General features: G+C 32.3%; 1 protein-coding gene across 1 annotated transcript; it reads right to left on the bottom strand.

Moving 5' to 3' along the window:
- Window positions 1-14,326: 14,326 nt before the first annotated feature.
- Window positions 14,327-16,393, bottom strand: LOC118201611 (armadillo repeat-containing protein gudu-like). The gene has a single exon (XM_035373737.2). It carries the CDS (start codon window positions 16,362-16,364, stop codon window positions 14,352-14,354), a length of 2,013 nt encoding a protein of 670 aa, XP_035229628.1. The 5' UTR covers window positions 16,365-16,393; the 3' UTR covers window positions 14,327-14,351.
- Between the last annotated feature and the right edge of the window lie 837 nt (window positions 16,394-17,230).

Here is a 17,230-nt window from a genome sequence, read left to right as displayed (position 1 = left end):
GTAAAAGAGAGGTGAAATCTCCTCTTTGATGTCATGGGACAGCAGCTCAGAGTTCAAAGACCACCAATTCGCAATATATCGGATTTGCGTGACCGTTGCTACAACATCTGGTACAATCTGTCTCCGGCCATCTATCAAGGACTTGTGGCATCCATGCCAAGGCGGGTTGAAGCTGTGTTGCGCGCCAAAGGTGGCCCAACTCATTATTGACAGGTGGTCATAATGTTTTGGCTCTTGAGTGTATACAAGTAATGTTCAGTATTACAGGTTATGTTAGAAAATCATTGTTTAAAAAAGATAGGCCACAGAAGGCTGAAGGTGTTTGTCCTCATTTATTATTATTATTATGTAATAGAAAAGATTAAAGGCATTTTGATGTCCACAATTAAGTGCTTTTTTGTAGATGTTTGTATAGAAAACTTCTAGTGAAATTCTGCTGATCTCCATGCAGCTGCTGATTATGTATGTGCATTTCTTATTATTCGTAAGTATTTGTTTTCAGTTTTCTGTGATATTATTATGCCATTCTTTGTTGCAGTACACTTAGCAGATAATACATTAATGATTTGATGAATTAGTGTAGATTAAATCTCTTTTCCTGAGATAAGTTTCCAAATACTTTCCAATTGTCAGAACGTTGTTAACTATGTTAACTACTTTTCTCCCTTATTTTTTATAGAATCTATATGGCCCTTCCATTTTAAGGTATTGTTTATTGTTAACATAAGTATTTTGCTCTCTGTACCTGCAGTACATGTTCATTAAATAATGATAATTACTAAGTGAATGGTGTATTTACACATTTTTTCCTCATGACAAGTAATTACGATTTTTGTGCATTGGTTGATAGATGCAATTCGCAGCAAGTAAGATATAAGAAATAAATATTTTAAGTTTGAAAAAAAATCTGCGCGTGAACAAATAGCTTTGATTTAGAAGAGAAGATGTCATTAATATTACATTGAAAAGTTAATAGTACTTATTTATTAATTAAAAAATAATAGATAAAATAAAGCTATGTTTTCTTAAAAGTTGTAGGTTTTATCCCTCTGCATTTGTTATTAAATCATGAAGGAAAAAAACATAAATCTTGAAGGAAAAAAACTATGGCATTCATTATCTTTTCTTTATCTGCATACTAAATGGGAAAATTCTATTACTCTTTCTAAAAAAAAGTCTGATGTGTACGCTACATGACTACCTTGTATGGAATATTAAATTATATGCATTTTTTTCTGCATTTCGCTTAAACTTATTTCCTTAAATTTCATTAGAGATATATTTCTCATTCAATTAATTCAGTTCTCACTTCGCAACAAAGCAAAAATACATAAAAACTCAAAATATCTATATTAAAAATTGAAAGTTATAGAAAAAGATAAAACACCAAATACAGTGAAAACAATTAAAAAAACAATTCTTACAATTAGAATTACAGTTTCTACGCAAAAACAAGCAAGAAGGCAGATTTTTCAGTGCACAAAACTGAAAGTTTACTTTTGGTCTCACCCAGCAATAAGACACTGAAGGCGTAGAAACTGATTTTATTTGTTGTGGACGCTATGCTGAGTCAATATATGGGATAATTTAACAAATTTAAATGATAATTCTAGAATGGGTTAAGCATGATTTAAATTGAAAAAAGAAAGACATTACTATGTTGTTGCTGGCAACAAATCCACTATTCTGCTAAGTTTCAAATGTAAACAACTTTGGCTGCTATGGTAAAAAAATTGGTGATGTCCATTTTTTATTCGTGGATTTTGAGCCGAGAAGGAAAATAGTGAGTTTTTAGCCGAAAATTCTAACCCCCCTTTCACTTAAGGTACACGTGCAAGTATTCCGACTCCAAGTTATCCATACACACATTTGGCAAAAACTTGCTAAACTTGGCTTCTGTAGAGCAGTGGAGCAATGATGAAATACAATTTAGATGAATTTAACCATGTTTAAAATTAATTATAATTTGAAATTAAAGAGTTAGATAAAAAGTAAGTTTTGCTCTACTCTTTCAAGCATGAAATTAACCGATAATGCTGAAATAAAATTCATTTAGATTTGAAATTGATTAACAATAAGATTTTATTTAAACTTAAATTGAAAACAAAAATCTTTCACACAGATTCACTTAAAACTGAGATACAGCAATAACCTTGCCTGGCTAATTGGTCCACCATTTACCCAGACTATTTAAAATCAGACTAACTGAAAAAAAAAACTAAATACATACAGAAAAGAATAATAGGTTTAAAAAAAATCTTCTTTGCCCTTCCTGTTTTTCAATAAATAAAACAAAATTTGAAAATTCAAATTTCTTTATTATGAAAATCGCTTATTTATCGTAATTTCATTGCCTAGAAATTTCAGGATCGATGTCTGCAGATTCACATAGATTTGAAATTGATTAACAATAAAATGAATAATTATTGATTAGCAATAATGAATAATATCGATAGTGCATAAACCACGTTAGAATAAATGCACTGTTTAAAATTCACTATTTTTATTTACCATAGCGACACTCTGCCACAAAGTTCACTTAACAACGTTACATCTCATTCATTTTATAACTCAGAATGCACAAAAATTATATCTCTGAAGAATTATCTAATCGTTGCTGCATGTTCTTTTCAAATACTTTAATAAATCTAAAATGATGTAAAAAAAGAATGTTTTTCGCAGATGATTCAGTGCCCGCTTACCTAATGCGCATGCACTTTATCTTTTCTCTCCTTACTGGACACTAAGTTACTTGTAATTCCAGTGGACAAAATAGAAATTCTGCACACTTATAAAGAAAGACCTTCTGTTGCATATAAAGGGTAGATATGAGTTAAAAATGGGTCCATAATAAGGGTATGTAGAAATGCTAAATGCAATGGAAGTTTGTTGACAGTCAAAAGATATCACCTGATAAATGAAAGACAAGATCATTCATACATTCCTAGTGTTGCACTAATAGAAATAGAGAAATGTAAAATTGAATGCCGTAAGAGATCTCGTAACAAATTAGCACACATGTTCCGCAGATCTACAAAGAAACTCAAAACTACAAAGAAACTTACAAAGAATTTTTTTCAGATCTACAAAGAACAAGTGTTTGAGGCGGATCTCCATTTTGTATCAGAAACTCCAGAATTTCAAACTGTTAAATTCTCTTTGTATAAAAATCATCGCAAAGCGTTAAAAGTTTATTCTCCATCACAAAGAAGACAAGAAATTATAAGTCCAAATGAATACAAAGCTAATTTTTTAATACACGAAGATGGAGGAATTTTGATTTTTGTGGCTCAAAATTCTTTGAGATGTTTAGGCAACAGTAAATGTTGTTTTGGGGATAGAACTTGTAAGAGCTGCTGCCCACAAATTAAGCAGATATATACAATTCACATGGACCTTGGAATTATTGCTGAAGACAATGCAATATACCCTACCGTATATGTACTTTTAGGAGATAAAACTGAAATTATGTATGAAAAAATGCTTACAGCTCTTCGCCACTTACTCCCTGCATGGAAACCAGATAACTTTGAATTGGTGGCATTGGCTTTGCGAAAAACATTTCCTTACTCCATGATAAAAGGATGCAATTTTCACTTCAATCAGTGTATCTGGAGGGAGGTACAGAGACTAGGTCTAATTTCCAGTTATAGAGAAAATTAAAATGTGTGTTCATATATGAGCTGCTTTGGCAAACATGACCCCTAAAAGCATCGATGATGCACGGATGCTTATCATGGAAAATTACCCTCCTCAAAATATGCAAATTCAAGACTTTAATGACTATATGGTTGATCAGTGGTTCGATAATGACATAATAAAAGATATGTGGAATTGTTACAATGAAAGGCATAGAATAACAAATGCTTTAGAAGGTTGACATAGCAAATTAAATAAAAGTGTTAGAAAACTGCACCCAAACATCTTAAAACTTATTTTGCATTTAAAGAATGACGCACAATATTACGACATGCTACAAAATATAATAGAACTGAATATTCCTCCAAAAAAAAAAAAAAAAAAAAAAAAAATGCAAAAATACATAAAATTAGATAAAGCTATCAAAACTACCGTGCAAAGCTTCGTTGAAGGTAATACAGTCAAAAGTCTTTAATCCGGACTCGTCGGAACTACGGCAATTCCGGATTATAGATCATCAGTTTAAATCTGGTAAGATGGCATGCAGAAATTATAAAATTTAAAATATGAAACCATAATTTATGAAATAAAGAACAATTATGATATAAAGGGTATCAAAATTTAAAAATAAAAAAGCTTAATATTTATTTGTTTACTTTATTAAACATTTCTTTCAACACGCGCATGCGCAAAGCATACATTACGCATAGTCGAAATTAGAAAATTGCAACCAGAAAACTATTTGATGTGTATTCGTGATATTTATAATGAATTTGATTTAAATCATATCAAAGACAGAGTACATCGAGATGAAATACTACATTTAGTAATGAATTATAAGGCGAATAAAAAAAAACATCTGCCCTGAAGTTAAGGATAGTGCTGATAGATCAACTTCCAGTTCATTGTGCGCCGCGACGTTCCCCTCCCCGGAAGAGCAGCGTGAAATTGATAAACAGATTTCGGAATGGTTAGAGAAACAAAGGATATGCCTTTATCCATTTTTTGCAGCAATTCCACTTTTTGTTTGATGGACATCGAAACATTCTATAGCTTTGTAGATCCTTTGGCAGGATCCAGCATTAGAAATTCTATTTGACATAATCGAAAGTTCAAGCTTACTTTTATAAAATTGCTCTATCAGTCTGAAAAAAATAATAAGCCGGATGCAATTCGAAGATTAAGGAACAACGCAATCTGCAACATTAACTGAAATAGATAATTAGGTAATTTTAGCTTAGCTTATACCGTCCGTTATACATTAAACATGCATGCGTAAATGTATTATGCGCATGTGTAATGGTAATACGCGCATGCTTCAACGCATTTCCGGATAACGACTTTTGATTGTATAACTATTTGCAACTGTTTAGTAAAGTTATGTTATGTAGTGCGCTTAACTAAATGAAGCTATTTTAAAATTCAGTTATAAAGATTGTATGTTTAGCTGTTTGCAATGTATTATCTACTGTATATTATTATGTTGCGTATACTTAAATATTTTAGTGTATTCTGTATTGTATGTTCTTATTATGTTAGGTATGTTTAAAAGTTTTAGTGTATTATGTATTGTATATTATGTTGGTTATATTTAAATGTTTTAGTGTATTTTGTATTGTATATTTTTAAGTTGTTAAATATAAAAAATAAATAAATAGAAATTAAATAAAGCTTGGGTCTAACAGACTACCATACTAACTAGTATTCATTAACGCTTATTGCAATTTCTGTGCCTAATGCTGAAGTATCAAATATGAGAGTGAGCTAAAAGATCAGAATGCAGCCAATTGCCATACATGTTAAGCTTGTTGATTCATTTCCTTTTTAAATAACAATTAGACGTCGTAACACATATCAGTCAAACGATTTTCATATTTTTTGCTAAGAAATTCAATTTAATTTAATAATCTTAAATTAAAATGAAAGTGCCGTCTTCAAGGATAAACTATGAAAACTTTACCATTGTCTTACCCTTTTTTTTAATAGTATGTCAAAGACAGAAATATCAAGCTAGCTGAATAAACTAATCTCTTTTAATACTAATTAAGGAAATGAATTATTTATAAATCCCCGCATTTTAGTTTTCCTTAACTTAACTTGTCTGGATTTTTTTAAAAGACAGAATTACAAAGAACATTTTTAGTCTTTCCAATCCAATTTTATTTCAGTACTTAGTTCTTAAACATGATGAAATAAATTGTATGCTAAATAATTTTGTTTAAAATTTGATTGAACGGGGGAAAAAACGTTAAGTAGTCTGCTCTGTGAAAGTTAGTGCTATTAATTAGTATGCTAATTTGGCAAACGGTCGCCAAATTTGAGCCAGTTAAAGACATTGCACTTAAGAAAGAATTAAGGTGGGCAAAGTTGCGAGGTTTTGGCTAAGTGGGGAGCGTTTATTTACTTGCAACCTGCTTCATTTTCCCTCTCTGTGTGAGGTAAAGATATTTCGACTCAAAGTCCACTATTTTCCCTCACGGATAAAATTCTACTGACTGAAAGGACACCAAACCAAAAAATTAGGCTTGGCCACACTTAAACAACTTTTAAATTTTTTATAATTCTACAACTATAACATGCACGTTAACTAAAGGCATAAAAATATTAACCGGAAGATAAAAACAATATAATTCAATCATTTTTTGAATTGTTGATAATTCTACTTCAATCAATTATTGATAATTCTACAACTAATACATGCAGTTTAACTAAAGGCATAAAAATCTGAACCGGAAGATAAGAACAACATAATTCAAATCATTTTTAAAGCAAAAAGTGCACAATTTACCAACATATAAGAGTGAAAAAAACTGAGCTCACTGAGCCTAGTTACAGAATGGGTATATATATTTATATACTTTTCGTACGGTCGTTTGTAACCAAAAACAACTACATTTTATAGCACTCCTATATGCAAAATTTCTCAGTTCTGAGGCTACTCGTATTTGAGTTATGCGAGATACATACGTACGTACAGACGCCACGAAAAAACTCTCTACTGAATCCATTTTAAATGAGTTTTATAATTAGTTTGGAGACAAAGAGGCCTTTATTTTGTCCTTACGTATACAGATGTCACGTAAAAACATCATTACATTGCATTCGGTAGCAGTCAAAATGCATATTTTCGTTGAAGTATGGTCCCTGGAATTTTTCGACATTACAGTACTTCCTTTACTTTGTACTTTTGTCAGGAAGTAATAACTATAATAACAGCTTTTTAAAGTTATGCCCCCCAAAAAACTTAGTTTGTCGTAGTTTTGAATATAAAAGTCAATTTGTTTTTTTGCAGTTATAGAAGAGGAAATTTTGTTTGACTGTCCTTGAAGTCGATAGCTTTATTCAAAATGTAATCTCATCTAAGATTGCTTTTTTGATTTAATTATAAATTTTACATTGGTGTTTTTCTCTTCCGATTTGATATAATAACCGATACTGTAAAAATAATTGCCTAACTGATATTTATACACATACATTGCATTACATCAAGGCTTAATTTCTAAAATTAGGAGTGCTGGAGCCAAAGAAAGTCTATTCTTTGGCTGGAGCCGTATGGAAGACCGTCAGGAAAGAGAAACAAGAATAAACAAATAAATAAAACCATTAATAATTAAATAATTAATGATTAAAAAATTAAATAAAATGTAAAGAGATAAATTAAAATTTATTAAGCAATTTTAATTTTGTTACAAATCAATCAAATTTCTGCTGAAATTGTTTTCAATTACATAAAAGTGCCGAAGCCTTCTTATTTAGGGCTGCGTTGCGTTCAGGCCAGAATTATGAATTATCCCCCAAACTAAGAAGTACTCGAGTCGGGTGCAATTTAAGCTTTGCGTTACATTTAAAATGAATACAAGATCGCTGTCTTAATTTCGACAAAAACAACTTTTGTTTACTTCAAAAGAGGGGCAAAGGCGGGGGATCTTTCTCGTGCAAAATTACTTTGACTTTTTATACGATTAATAAATTAGGTAAAACGCTGAACTAGCTTTCTTTTTTGCAAATTATCAATCCATTCTTGTTTATTTTTACAATTAGGGCATTCAGGAATATTTACATCGTCATTTGGGAATTCTATTTTAAAATCATTAGTATTTGATTTATTTTTCCTATCATCATTTTCGTAATCAATATCAAAATTAATTTTCTTCAAATTTAATTCGTATAGCACTCTGCATTATTTTCTTTTCACAGTATTGGATTTTAAGTTTCTTTTGCGGCAATCCAAGCAAGCGATTTTTCATGTCATCTTCATAATCACTGCACAGAAAATGTTTGCTGGAAACTCTTGTATTCTTCACATTAATAGAATCCTGTCTTCGACACATGTATCTTTCCCCCCCCCCTCCAAAAAGCAAATTGTTTAAATAACATTTGTATGTACATTATTGTAAACATTTTTTTTTTATTACACCTTTTAACTACACCACCTCATGACGTTTCTATTTCCATCAAGTTTGTAATCTTGGAGGGAAATTACCCAAAAGTTACAGAATTTAAAATCTATACACAGTAAAATGATGTAAGATTTGCGCTGTGAGGCAGAATGTGGAAATAGTCGAAAATAATACCGAATTATCTGAGAATGGAACAAGAGTTTTTTTATTTATCAACACTGATATCTTAAGATACTAATTACAAAACACAAGAAAAAGCCATTATTAAATTCCGACTACCTTTCAAGAAGGACCGGGAAGTCTTTGGTTATATACTTCTGCTGGTTTGAGAAGAGCCGAGAATCGTGAGTAAACAAATTTTAGGCAGTTCAGAAAATAGTGGATAAGTATAATATGATGACGGGGAACAAATACATAATGCCGATATGGTTGAATTACTGTGGAGTTTTCTTTTCACATCAATTTTGGCTCGTGCGATGAAAGCCTTGACGAAATGGCCTTAAGCAGAATAAAAGCCGTCTAACTGTTGTGGTATGTGCAAACGCTACAGATACTCACAAAATGGGATTGTCAGTGAAAATCGAGTACCTCAATTTATGGTGCTTTAAAAATACGAAGAATTTGTGTATCCGTTATCAGACACAGAAGAACGCATAGATGCATTGTTCGCATACCTGTATCTATTATGAAGGAGTATTTGAGGGTGAAGGGTTTATTAACAAACAAGAAAAAATGATTCTTGTGTTGGATAATTTTTGCGTACATCCCCCAGCTGAAGATGTGGAAGATAAGTGTCTTCCACATCTCCAAAATAATAACAAGTCCTAGCCAACCAATGGAAAAGGAATCATCTAGCATGTAAAGAGGAATTCTGTACATCGATATGCGAAATTTGAGCATCCCAAAATTTCAGAAACAGTTCACGTTAAAAGACAGGGTTCTGATTTTGTTATTTGCGTGGGAAAATGTAAAGAGCAGTGTTTTATGTAAATTGTGGTTAGGCATCATGTTTGAAGATGGGATTTAGCTGATGCGGAGAAGTTCCCGTAATTAACTTCTTGGATTCAGTAAGATTTAGTTAAATTCAGAGAAGGTTAGTGAAGAAAGGCGCGAATTTGAATGAATGCAAACAATTCCTTGTTCGTAAAAATCTACTTTGTGATAGATGAAATAATCGAACATGTACAGATCAAGATGATGATAATCGTACAAAGTCTGAGTAATATATTTGGAAAGAAACTGGTAAAAACAATTGCAGATTTTCAAAGATTTACCAAGCAGTTATTCATCTACGTCAGCACATCATCTTATTCTGCACTGCTTAGTGAATTGTATACTCAACATATATACAGTAATGGTACCACTGATACAGCCATTGGTGGTCCACGAAAACTTTTTGATGGTCCGCAAAAAAATTGGGAAATAATTTATGCACTTTTTACGGATATTTTTCATGCATTAATAATAATTTTTTAGTATTTTATTTAATTTTTTTGTTTGTTTTCAGATCCAAACAAAATAGATAATGGAATCATAATGAGTGAGAAATAGTAAACGAATATTTTACATTTCTTTAGTAAAACTAAAAATAGAATAACTAATGAAAATAGTATTAGTTCTCTTAACAAAGTGGTGGTCAAGAATCAGAACATCCTCATTCCTCGTCACGGTCAGACAGCCTTAGAAAGAATATTCAAACTGAAGGCGAAAAGAAAAACCCAAAATAAGAAGAAAATGTGATTCAGATTCTTGAAAATTTGTATTAAATCCAGAACCTTGTAGTGAGTTACCTTTTTTGTATTATCTGTTCTCAGAGTTTATCTAGCGATGCCATAAAACCTTCAAAACTCGAAAGACACTTAAAATCAAAACATCCAGATTTTACTTAGAAACTACTTGAATATTTTCGAAGACTGCGTGAAAATATGCAAAAACAAGTAGGTGCCTTAAAATATGGTTGTTTAAGATAAGTCCCTATTAAAGGCTTACTATCTGATAGCACTTCAAATAGAGAAATACAATATGCCTCATACGATCGGAGAAGTACTCAAGCCTTGCATGTTGCGAGCCTGTGAAGAGGTTTGGAGAAAAAAGCTGTACAGAACTGAAAGTAATAAGTCTGCTAACACTGTTAAGCGCAGAATTCAAGAAATGACTGAAGATACTGAAAATCAAGTTATAAAAATGGTAAAATTTCACCATTTTGTTCAATTCAATTTGATGAATCTACGGACATAAGTAACAAGGCAATTGTGTGCGAAGGAGAATTACAGGAAGAACTACTTTGCTTGCTCAACTTACCGAGTAGAACATCGAGCTTTGAGATTTTTAAAGTACTTGACAATTATTTCCTGAATCACTAAGTTGAATGGAAAAAATGTATTGGAATATGTACAGACCGTGCTGCAAGCATGACTGGACATCGCTCAGGAGTTCTTGCAAAGGTGAAAAGTTTAGACACCCAGTCTTTCTGCCTACACACTGCATTATACATTGTGAGCATCTTGTGGTGAAAAAAAATGACCGCACAGCTATATGATCAGATGTTATTAATATCAGAAATGAAATTCAACACAAGTGCTTAATTCTTGAATATTTGAAACACTTTTTGTAGAAATGGGTTCCCGGTATACTCACCTTTTTCACACTGAAGGGAGATGACTTTCGAGGGGCAAAGTACTGATTCAACTGTTTGTCCTGCATGAAGAAATCAAATTATTTTTCAGCAGCAAAATAATTCAGAATTTCAAGAGCTCTTGTTCCACGATGAGTGGGTAGCCAAGCTTGCATACCTGGCAGATGTTCTTCCTCTGTTAAACGAATTAAACATGTCCTTGCAAAGAAAACTTAAGGACGTGTTTACAGTACGAGGTAAGAGAGAAGCTTTTCAAAAAATATCACCGTGGCAAACGCTGTTGGCAGAAGGAAACCTACAAATGTCTGTAAATTTTAATGAGGATATGGGAGAGAAGGCTGCCAACCCGCAAGTGGTATCCTTTATTCAACAGCACTTACAGTCACTGACAGAATGTTTTTGTTTTTATTAGCTGAAGCAAGAAGATCCTGGGCATGGAACTATGTGGATAATAGATCCATTTTCAGGAAACTCTGAAGATAGCAAATTAAGCATGAATGAAAAAGGAGATCAGACTGATCTATTTTGCGAGACAGTTTAAAAACTAAATTCTAGTCATCTTAATAAAGACTCGTTTTTTCTCTTTATAAAAAATGAACACCCATCACTGAGTGGAAAAGCAATGAAAATTTTAATTCAATTTTCAACAATATATTTGTGCAAAAAGACATTTCCATCTGTAACAGCAATTAAAAGTCCGTCTCAGCTTGAAACAAACGTGCTCTCCGTCCCGTGATGACATTGGAACCAAAAATCCATAAATTAATTTCAAACAAACAGGAATAAATATGCGTAATACTTAAATTAACCTAATTTTTTCTTAAATTTTTATTTTAAATAAACTTAAAAATGTATAATACTTAAATAAACCTAAATTTTTTATTTTTTAATTAGTTACTCTATAACTTTGTTATCTTTAATGTGCATTTCACATTAATAAAATAAACGTTTTCTGATTATTATTTTATGAATGCATATATTACCTTTATTTTCTTAATTCATATTAGTGGTCCGCTAAATATGAAATTATATACTAAGTGGTCCATGAAGCTCTAAAGGTTGGCAACAACTGCTCTAGAGATTAGGATTGAGCAAAAGCCAGCACGAGGACCGGGTGCGTCCCTTTTAATTGCTTAATCCGGCGCGTCATAAAATCTTGTCCAACGATATTTTCATTTCTTTTCTATTCAAGTTTGTACTCAAACTACCGAAATTAGCAACACGAGTTCGTAGTACATGTGTTTATACGATGAATGAATATACTAGTGGTCAACTTAAGCTGAGAATCCTAGATATGTATGTGTATTCGCCGAATAATATATTCCTATAATTTCTAGCAGCTTTTAAATTAGAAAGTAAACAATTAAATATGAACACTTTTTAGATAAAAAGACTGGTCAGAAGAAGGAGATTAGGAAAAGAACATTTTACCCGTCATTTTCATTTAAAAATAAAACAGTATATATGATATCATTTGATGACCAATAGTAAAAATTCCCATTTTTGGCGTGTTGAAACTGCAAATTGGCAGAAACTCACAGGAAAAAAAAGGGGAGATTCGCCTCTTCTTTAAGAGAGAGGAGGAGTGGCAAACTGTTTCTTACAGGGGGGGGGTGCTTTCTAAGGGAAAGGGAGAGCGGCAAACTCTCTCTTTTAAAACCAATAAAATATTCAGTTGTCTCTGACCTGTAGAATGGAAAGCAGGCAGGGACTTCATGTTCCAATATTCAATGTATGTGGCTTTAAGTAAAAAATATGAAATTAAATGTATCAACTGCTATTTTAAATTGTATTTAATATCTACCAGAAAAGAGTGTCCTTCCCTATCCCATACTAGCAAATAATAGGGTAGCCTCAAAAGAACATATCACACAAGCACCATCGCACCTCGCGACGGCTCATTTGCATGCTGTGGTTTTCCCCATGTGTAACGTGTATACGAGCCAGTTTCCCTTAGAAAGTCCTCCACGAAAGGCATCCCTCCCCTTAGGCAGATAGCCCTCGTGTGCTTTGCCATAATTAAATACACCATTTGCATGCTGCGTTTGAAAACCACCTTTTTGGCTCGTGGTTAAAAGTATCTGTTTACTCCTGCTCTACATTGTATACTCAATGAATTATTAAAGTTCCACTGAGAATATTTTAAGCGTGTAGACATTTTAATGTTATGTCGTTACACTAAGAAATTCACAACTTTCTTGTGAAATACATATTGTAGTTTCTTTATGTTATTTAAACTTGGTTCTTTGAGCTATATTTTTTAATTCTTAATTTCCTTATCCTTATCCGCACAAATATTGCCGGAATATCGCGCAAGGCGCGACGTCTCCGGCTCGATGATAAGCAAGGCCCAGAAGGCACATGACGCTGGAAAATGCCGAATATAGTAAAGTAGAGGTCTGAAATGGAATTCTTAATTTAAAAACTCCCTGCTATTATTATTGTTATTTACTTAAGCTATCACTGGTAGATAAATATGACCGAAGGACTTCGTATGCTGCAGTTTCTATAGATGTCATCGAAAAACTTGAACAAGATCTATATATCAAATTTTTAAGGTTTTTCGAAAAACTTGAACAAGATCTTTAAGTCTTGTATAAACGCATTAAATTAAGTAAGGAATTTAAGAGACTACTCCGATTTATAGATGATAATCGATAATATCCATACATAGATGATATCGCAAGCATTTGCATTTAGTTTGAGTTAGCTTTGAAAGGGATTTTATATGATAATCCGATAAAATTCGAAGGTGGCTCTTTTGATAAGACTACGATCAGAGCACAAATAGGCGTGAGTACACGTGTATGTTTAGAGTTTAGAAGTTTTGTTAGAAGTTGAACTCCGCCTACCAACGAATGAACATACATTGCCGAATTTTCAACATTTTTTAAAATAGCTGCTAATTGCCATGCTGTATATATATTTATATAAACTTGTTAAAAAAATAGTGTTTCATTAAAATAAGGTAAAATATAACTTTGGTTCTACTTACATATTAGGGCAACCATCTTGGCACAATTTGGCGAGTTTTACAGATGATAAAGAATTAAGGTAGTAAACTTAACTTAATTGCAAAAATTAATTTAAACGTAATTGCAAAAAAAAAAAAAAAAAAAAAAAAAAAAAAAAAAAATTATATATTTTTTATTTTAATTAGATATTTATCCTGAAAAATCAATCAAAAAAACTCACAAGCGAGGTTTTGTTCTGGTAGAAATTTTGTAACGATCGTTTTAATCATGGGTATTTTAAGTCCTATGAGCAGTAAGATGTATTCCTGAAAAATTTTGCAGCAGTTTCTACAAATGCAAGCACATCTCACAAGCACATATTTTAAAATACTATTTAATGCAACAAACATCACAGATGCAGCGAAAAGAACGCATGCGAAAATGGTGGCGTTACTTACTAAAACTGAAAAAGTTGTTACGCGCATGGATGTCAGAGTTTGGCGCATTTTGAAAATTTTTCCAAGCTCTGCTCAGGTGGTTGTGTTAATACATAAATACTTTAATGGTATCGTAAATTGTGTATATTTAAGCTATACATTAATAAACTTGTTTAAAATATATAGATAAGTAATTTTAAAAACTTCCCCCACATTTTTATAGTTAATAAAGATTTTATTCCTCGTTAGAATTCGTTTCGGAAGAAAAATATTTAAAGGTCCCATTTTATAACTGTTTTGAAAAAAACTGACTATGTTTTTCTAACAACCATAATGGAATATTTCCATCACGATTGAGTGCAAATAAACGCATTTTCTGAATGATCTCAGCTGCACATTCCTGAACATCATGATCTTTACTTTTCATTTGTTCGAGCAAGATTTCGTATACTCTCGGACTATTATACATAACAGCACACCACTTAGGAATAATTGACAACTGAGAAAGAGCGTGAGTAGCAGCTCCTGTTACTACTGAATCTCTACTTTGCAGCATTTTTATTAATGGAAATACTATTTGCTGTTTTGCAAATTCCTGTCTGTTATTTCTGTAGGGACAACAAGCAGTTATTGCCATACATAGATGATATCGCAAGCGTTTGCATTTAGTTTGAGTTAGCTTTGAAAGGGATTTAACTATATGATAATCCGATAAAATTCGAAGATTTTGTGGCTCTTTCGATAAGACAATGATGAGAGCACAAATAGGCGTGAGTACGCGTGTATGTTTAGAGTTCAGAAGTTCTGTTAGGAGTTGAACTCCCCCCACCAATGATCGAACATACATTGCCGAATTTTCAATATTTTTTAAAATAGCTGCTAATTGCCATGCTGTATTTGACACAACAGATGGGTTGTCATTTTTAAGGTGAGACCATATTAGTCGCAATGCATTATGCTTCTCTAAGAGCGCTAAACATTCAGTATCACGTGAAACAATGCCTAAAGCTCTGTTTAAATACATTATCAGTTTTGGAGCTGTAGTATGAAGACGTCCAATTAGCATCTCAATGCCATTATTCTTTCGAACCGTGTTTCGGGTTTGAGGATTTGTCATACAGCAGCAGAGACATGCCACTAAATGCTCCTGAACGTCGACTGGCTGTGAAGCCAAAAGTTGAATTAACAATGGCGAAGCATTCAATGCTTGTAGCCGCAAGACATTTGCTTCATTTTCTGCGCATTTCCATAAAGCCCCTGATATGGAAGCCATCATTCTGTGATCTGTATGGAATGAAGACGTTTGAATTATTTCAAAAAGTTTATCCACAAATCCAGCTTTGCCAAAAAATTGTCTTGATTCATCTCCTTCTGCACAGGTAAAAGCCGCTTGTGCTGCTGCTTGCATTAGTCCTTGATCCTCACTATAAAAATGACTGCGAAAATCTTCTAGCATTCCTAAATTTCGTATAGCCAAACGAACGCATTTATAAGTAGCACATCGTTGAATAAGTTGCATTATAATTGTTGCTAATTGGACATGTGGAGTTTTAAGAATATTCTGACAACCCCGTAATGCACCACTGGATAAAAGCTCGATTCGATTTTTACGGCAGTTACAAACTTCAAATAGTGCTCCCGCTGCTGCTTCAGCAGCATTTATGATTCCAGTTAGATGGTCACTTAAAACTTCTGATTTCTCATAAAGTAAATGTTTAGGAAGATAGATCATGTTAACAAGAAGTGGGATGCCTCCAGAAAGTTGGACTGTTCTCCATGCTTTATGGAAATCAGCAATGCATGTAATAGTTTCAGTTGCCGCTTGTCTTATGTCAGTTTGCGGCTCAGATAAAAGTTTAACCACTGACTGAATACCACCAAGATAGACAATTTCATGACGCAGCATTCTGATTTTTGATAGCTTTCTTAAAAATTTTAAAGCCATGAACTGAAGTCTTTTTTCGTCACTGTGTAAAACATTGAGCAAAATTTCTATTACTTTGTAGTGACTCAAACATTTTAACATAACAGGATCTTGAAAATCACAGTCGTATGAAGTAATCAGCGCAAGTGTTGTGAGCAAAGGTCTATCATAACTAAAATATTTTACTGATTTCATAAGTTTCCAGTAATCATTAGGATATTCATAATTTTCAAAACTTGGCCTTCTCTTATAAATATCTTCCAAATCATCAGATTCGGAGCTACTACATTTTGATTTTACATCAGCTTCTTGAACTATGCTAATAGCCTTTTTTTTATTACAAAGCGGGCTTATGAATCGATATCTTGGAAACATTTTTTCCTGTATATATGGGATTTAACGAAGTTTTATGAAAATTTCACTGAATGAAAGTATATTTATTAGCAGGCATTATTTTTTATTGTAAAAATCATAATATTTGAACTTAAAGTTACGGTTATAACTACGTATAATTTTTGATTTTTTTTATTAATTCATTAAGCAATGAAATGGTTGGCTGATTGAGAATATAGGTATTAATTGTTGACAGTCGTCATTGATTAAAAAATAATTTTGGAATTATTCTTATTCTTAACATTATAATAAATAAAAATTTGAAAAAAAAAATGGTTTTAAATTAACTAACTTGTTTGATATTTTTAATTACATTTTTATCCTCACTTCGTGTACGTTTACTGCACGTGTGCGCTAGCTGATTTAACATAATTTAATACGTTTGATATGGCATTTGATGTATTCTTATTTGTTAGCATTTAGGTCATTTGTTTTGCATAAAGTCTTGTGCTTGCTCGTTATTAATTCTATTTATATGTAAAACTAGTTCAAAGTTATGGAACTTGAATTAAGAAAGCCTGTATAAGAAAAATTAAATTAATTTTGCAAATAAAAATTACAGATTTCTGTCCAAGAAAAGCGCAGAAGCTTTTGCAAAAAAGGCGAAGCGCCCTTAAAATGATCCAATCATTTCGAAATTTTGTATGCAAGTTCTTTGGTACCAAGTACGCAAATTATTAAATTTTTAAGTCCAATGATTAAATACAATGAGTGTTAACTCTGTCATAACATGCGTTCCTACTGCGCAACTAACATCGTATAAAACAAGAAACAATTTCGGACAGTTTATTTCTCTCACGTAGTCGACGTTGAAGTTCCCTGGAGACCAGTAATGCCATTACGACGTT

The sequence above is a fragment of the Stegodyphus dumicola genome, chromosome 6 (genome assembly GCF_044657685.1).
Source record: "Stegodyphus dumicola isolate Sdum_Otavi_A_Nest chromosome 6, ASM4465768v1".
Lineage (NCBI taxonomy): Eukaryota > Metazoa > Arthropoda > Arachnida > Araneae > Eresidae > Stegodyphus > Stegodyphus dumicola.
This window is presented reverse-complemented; position numbering and strand designations above follow the sequence as displayed.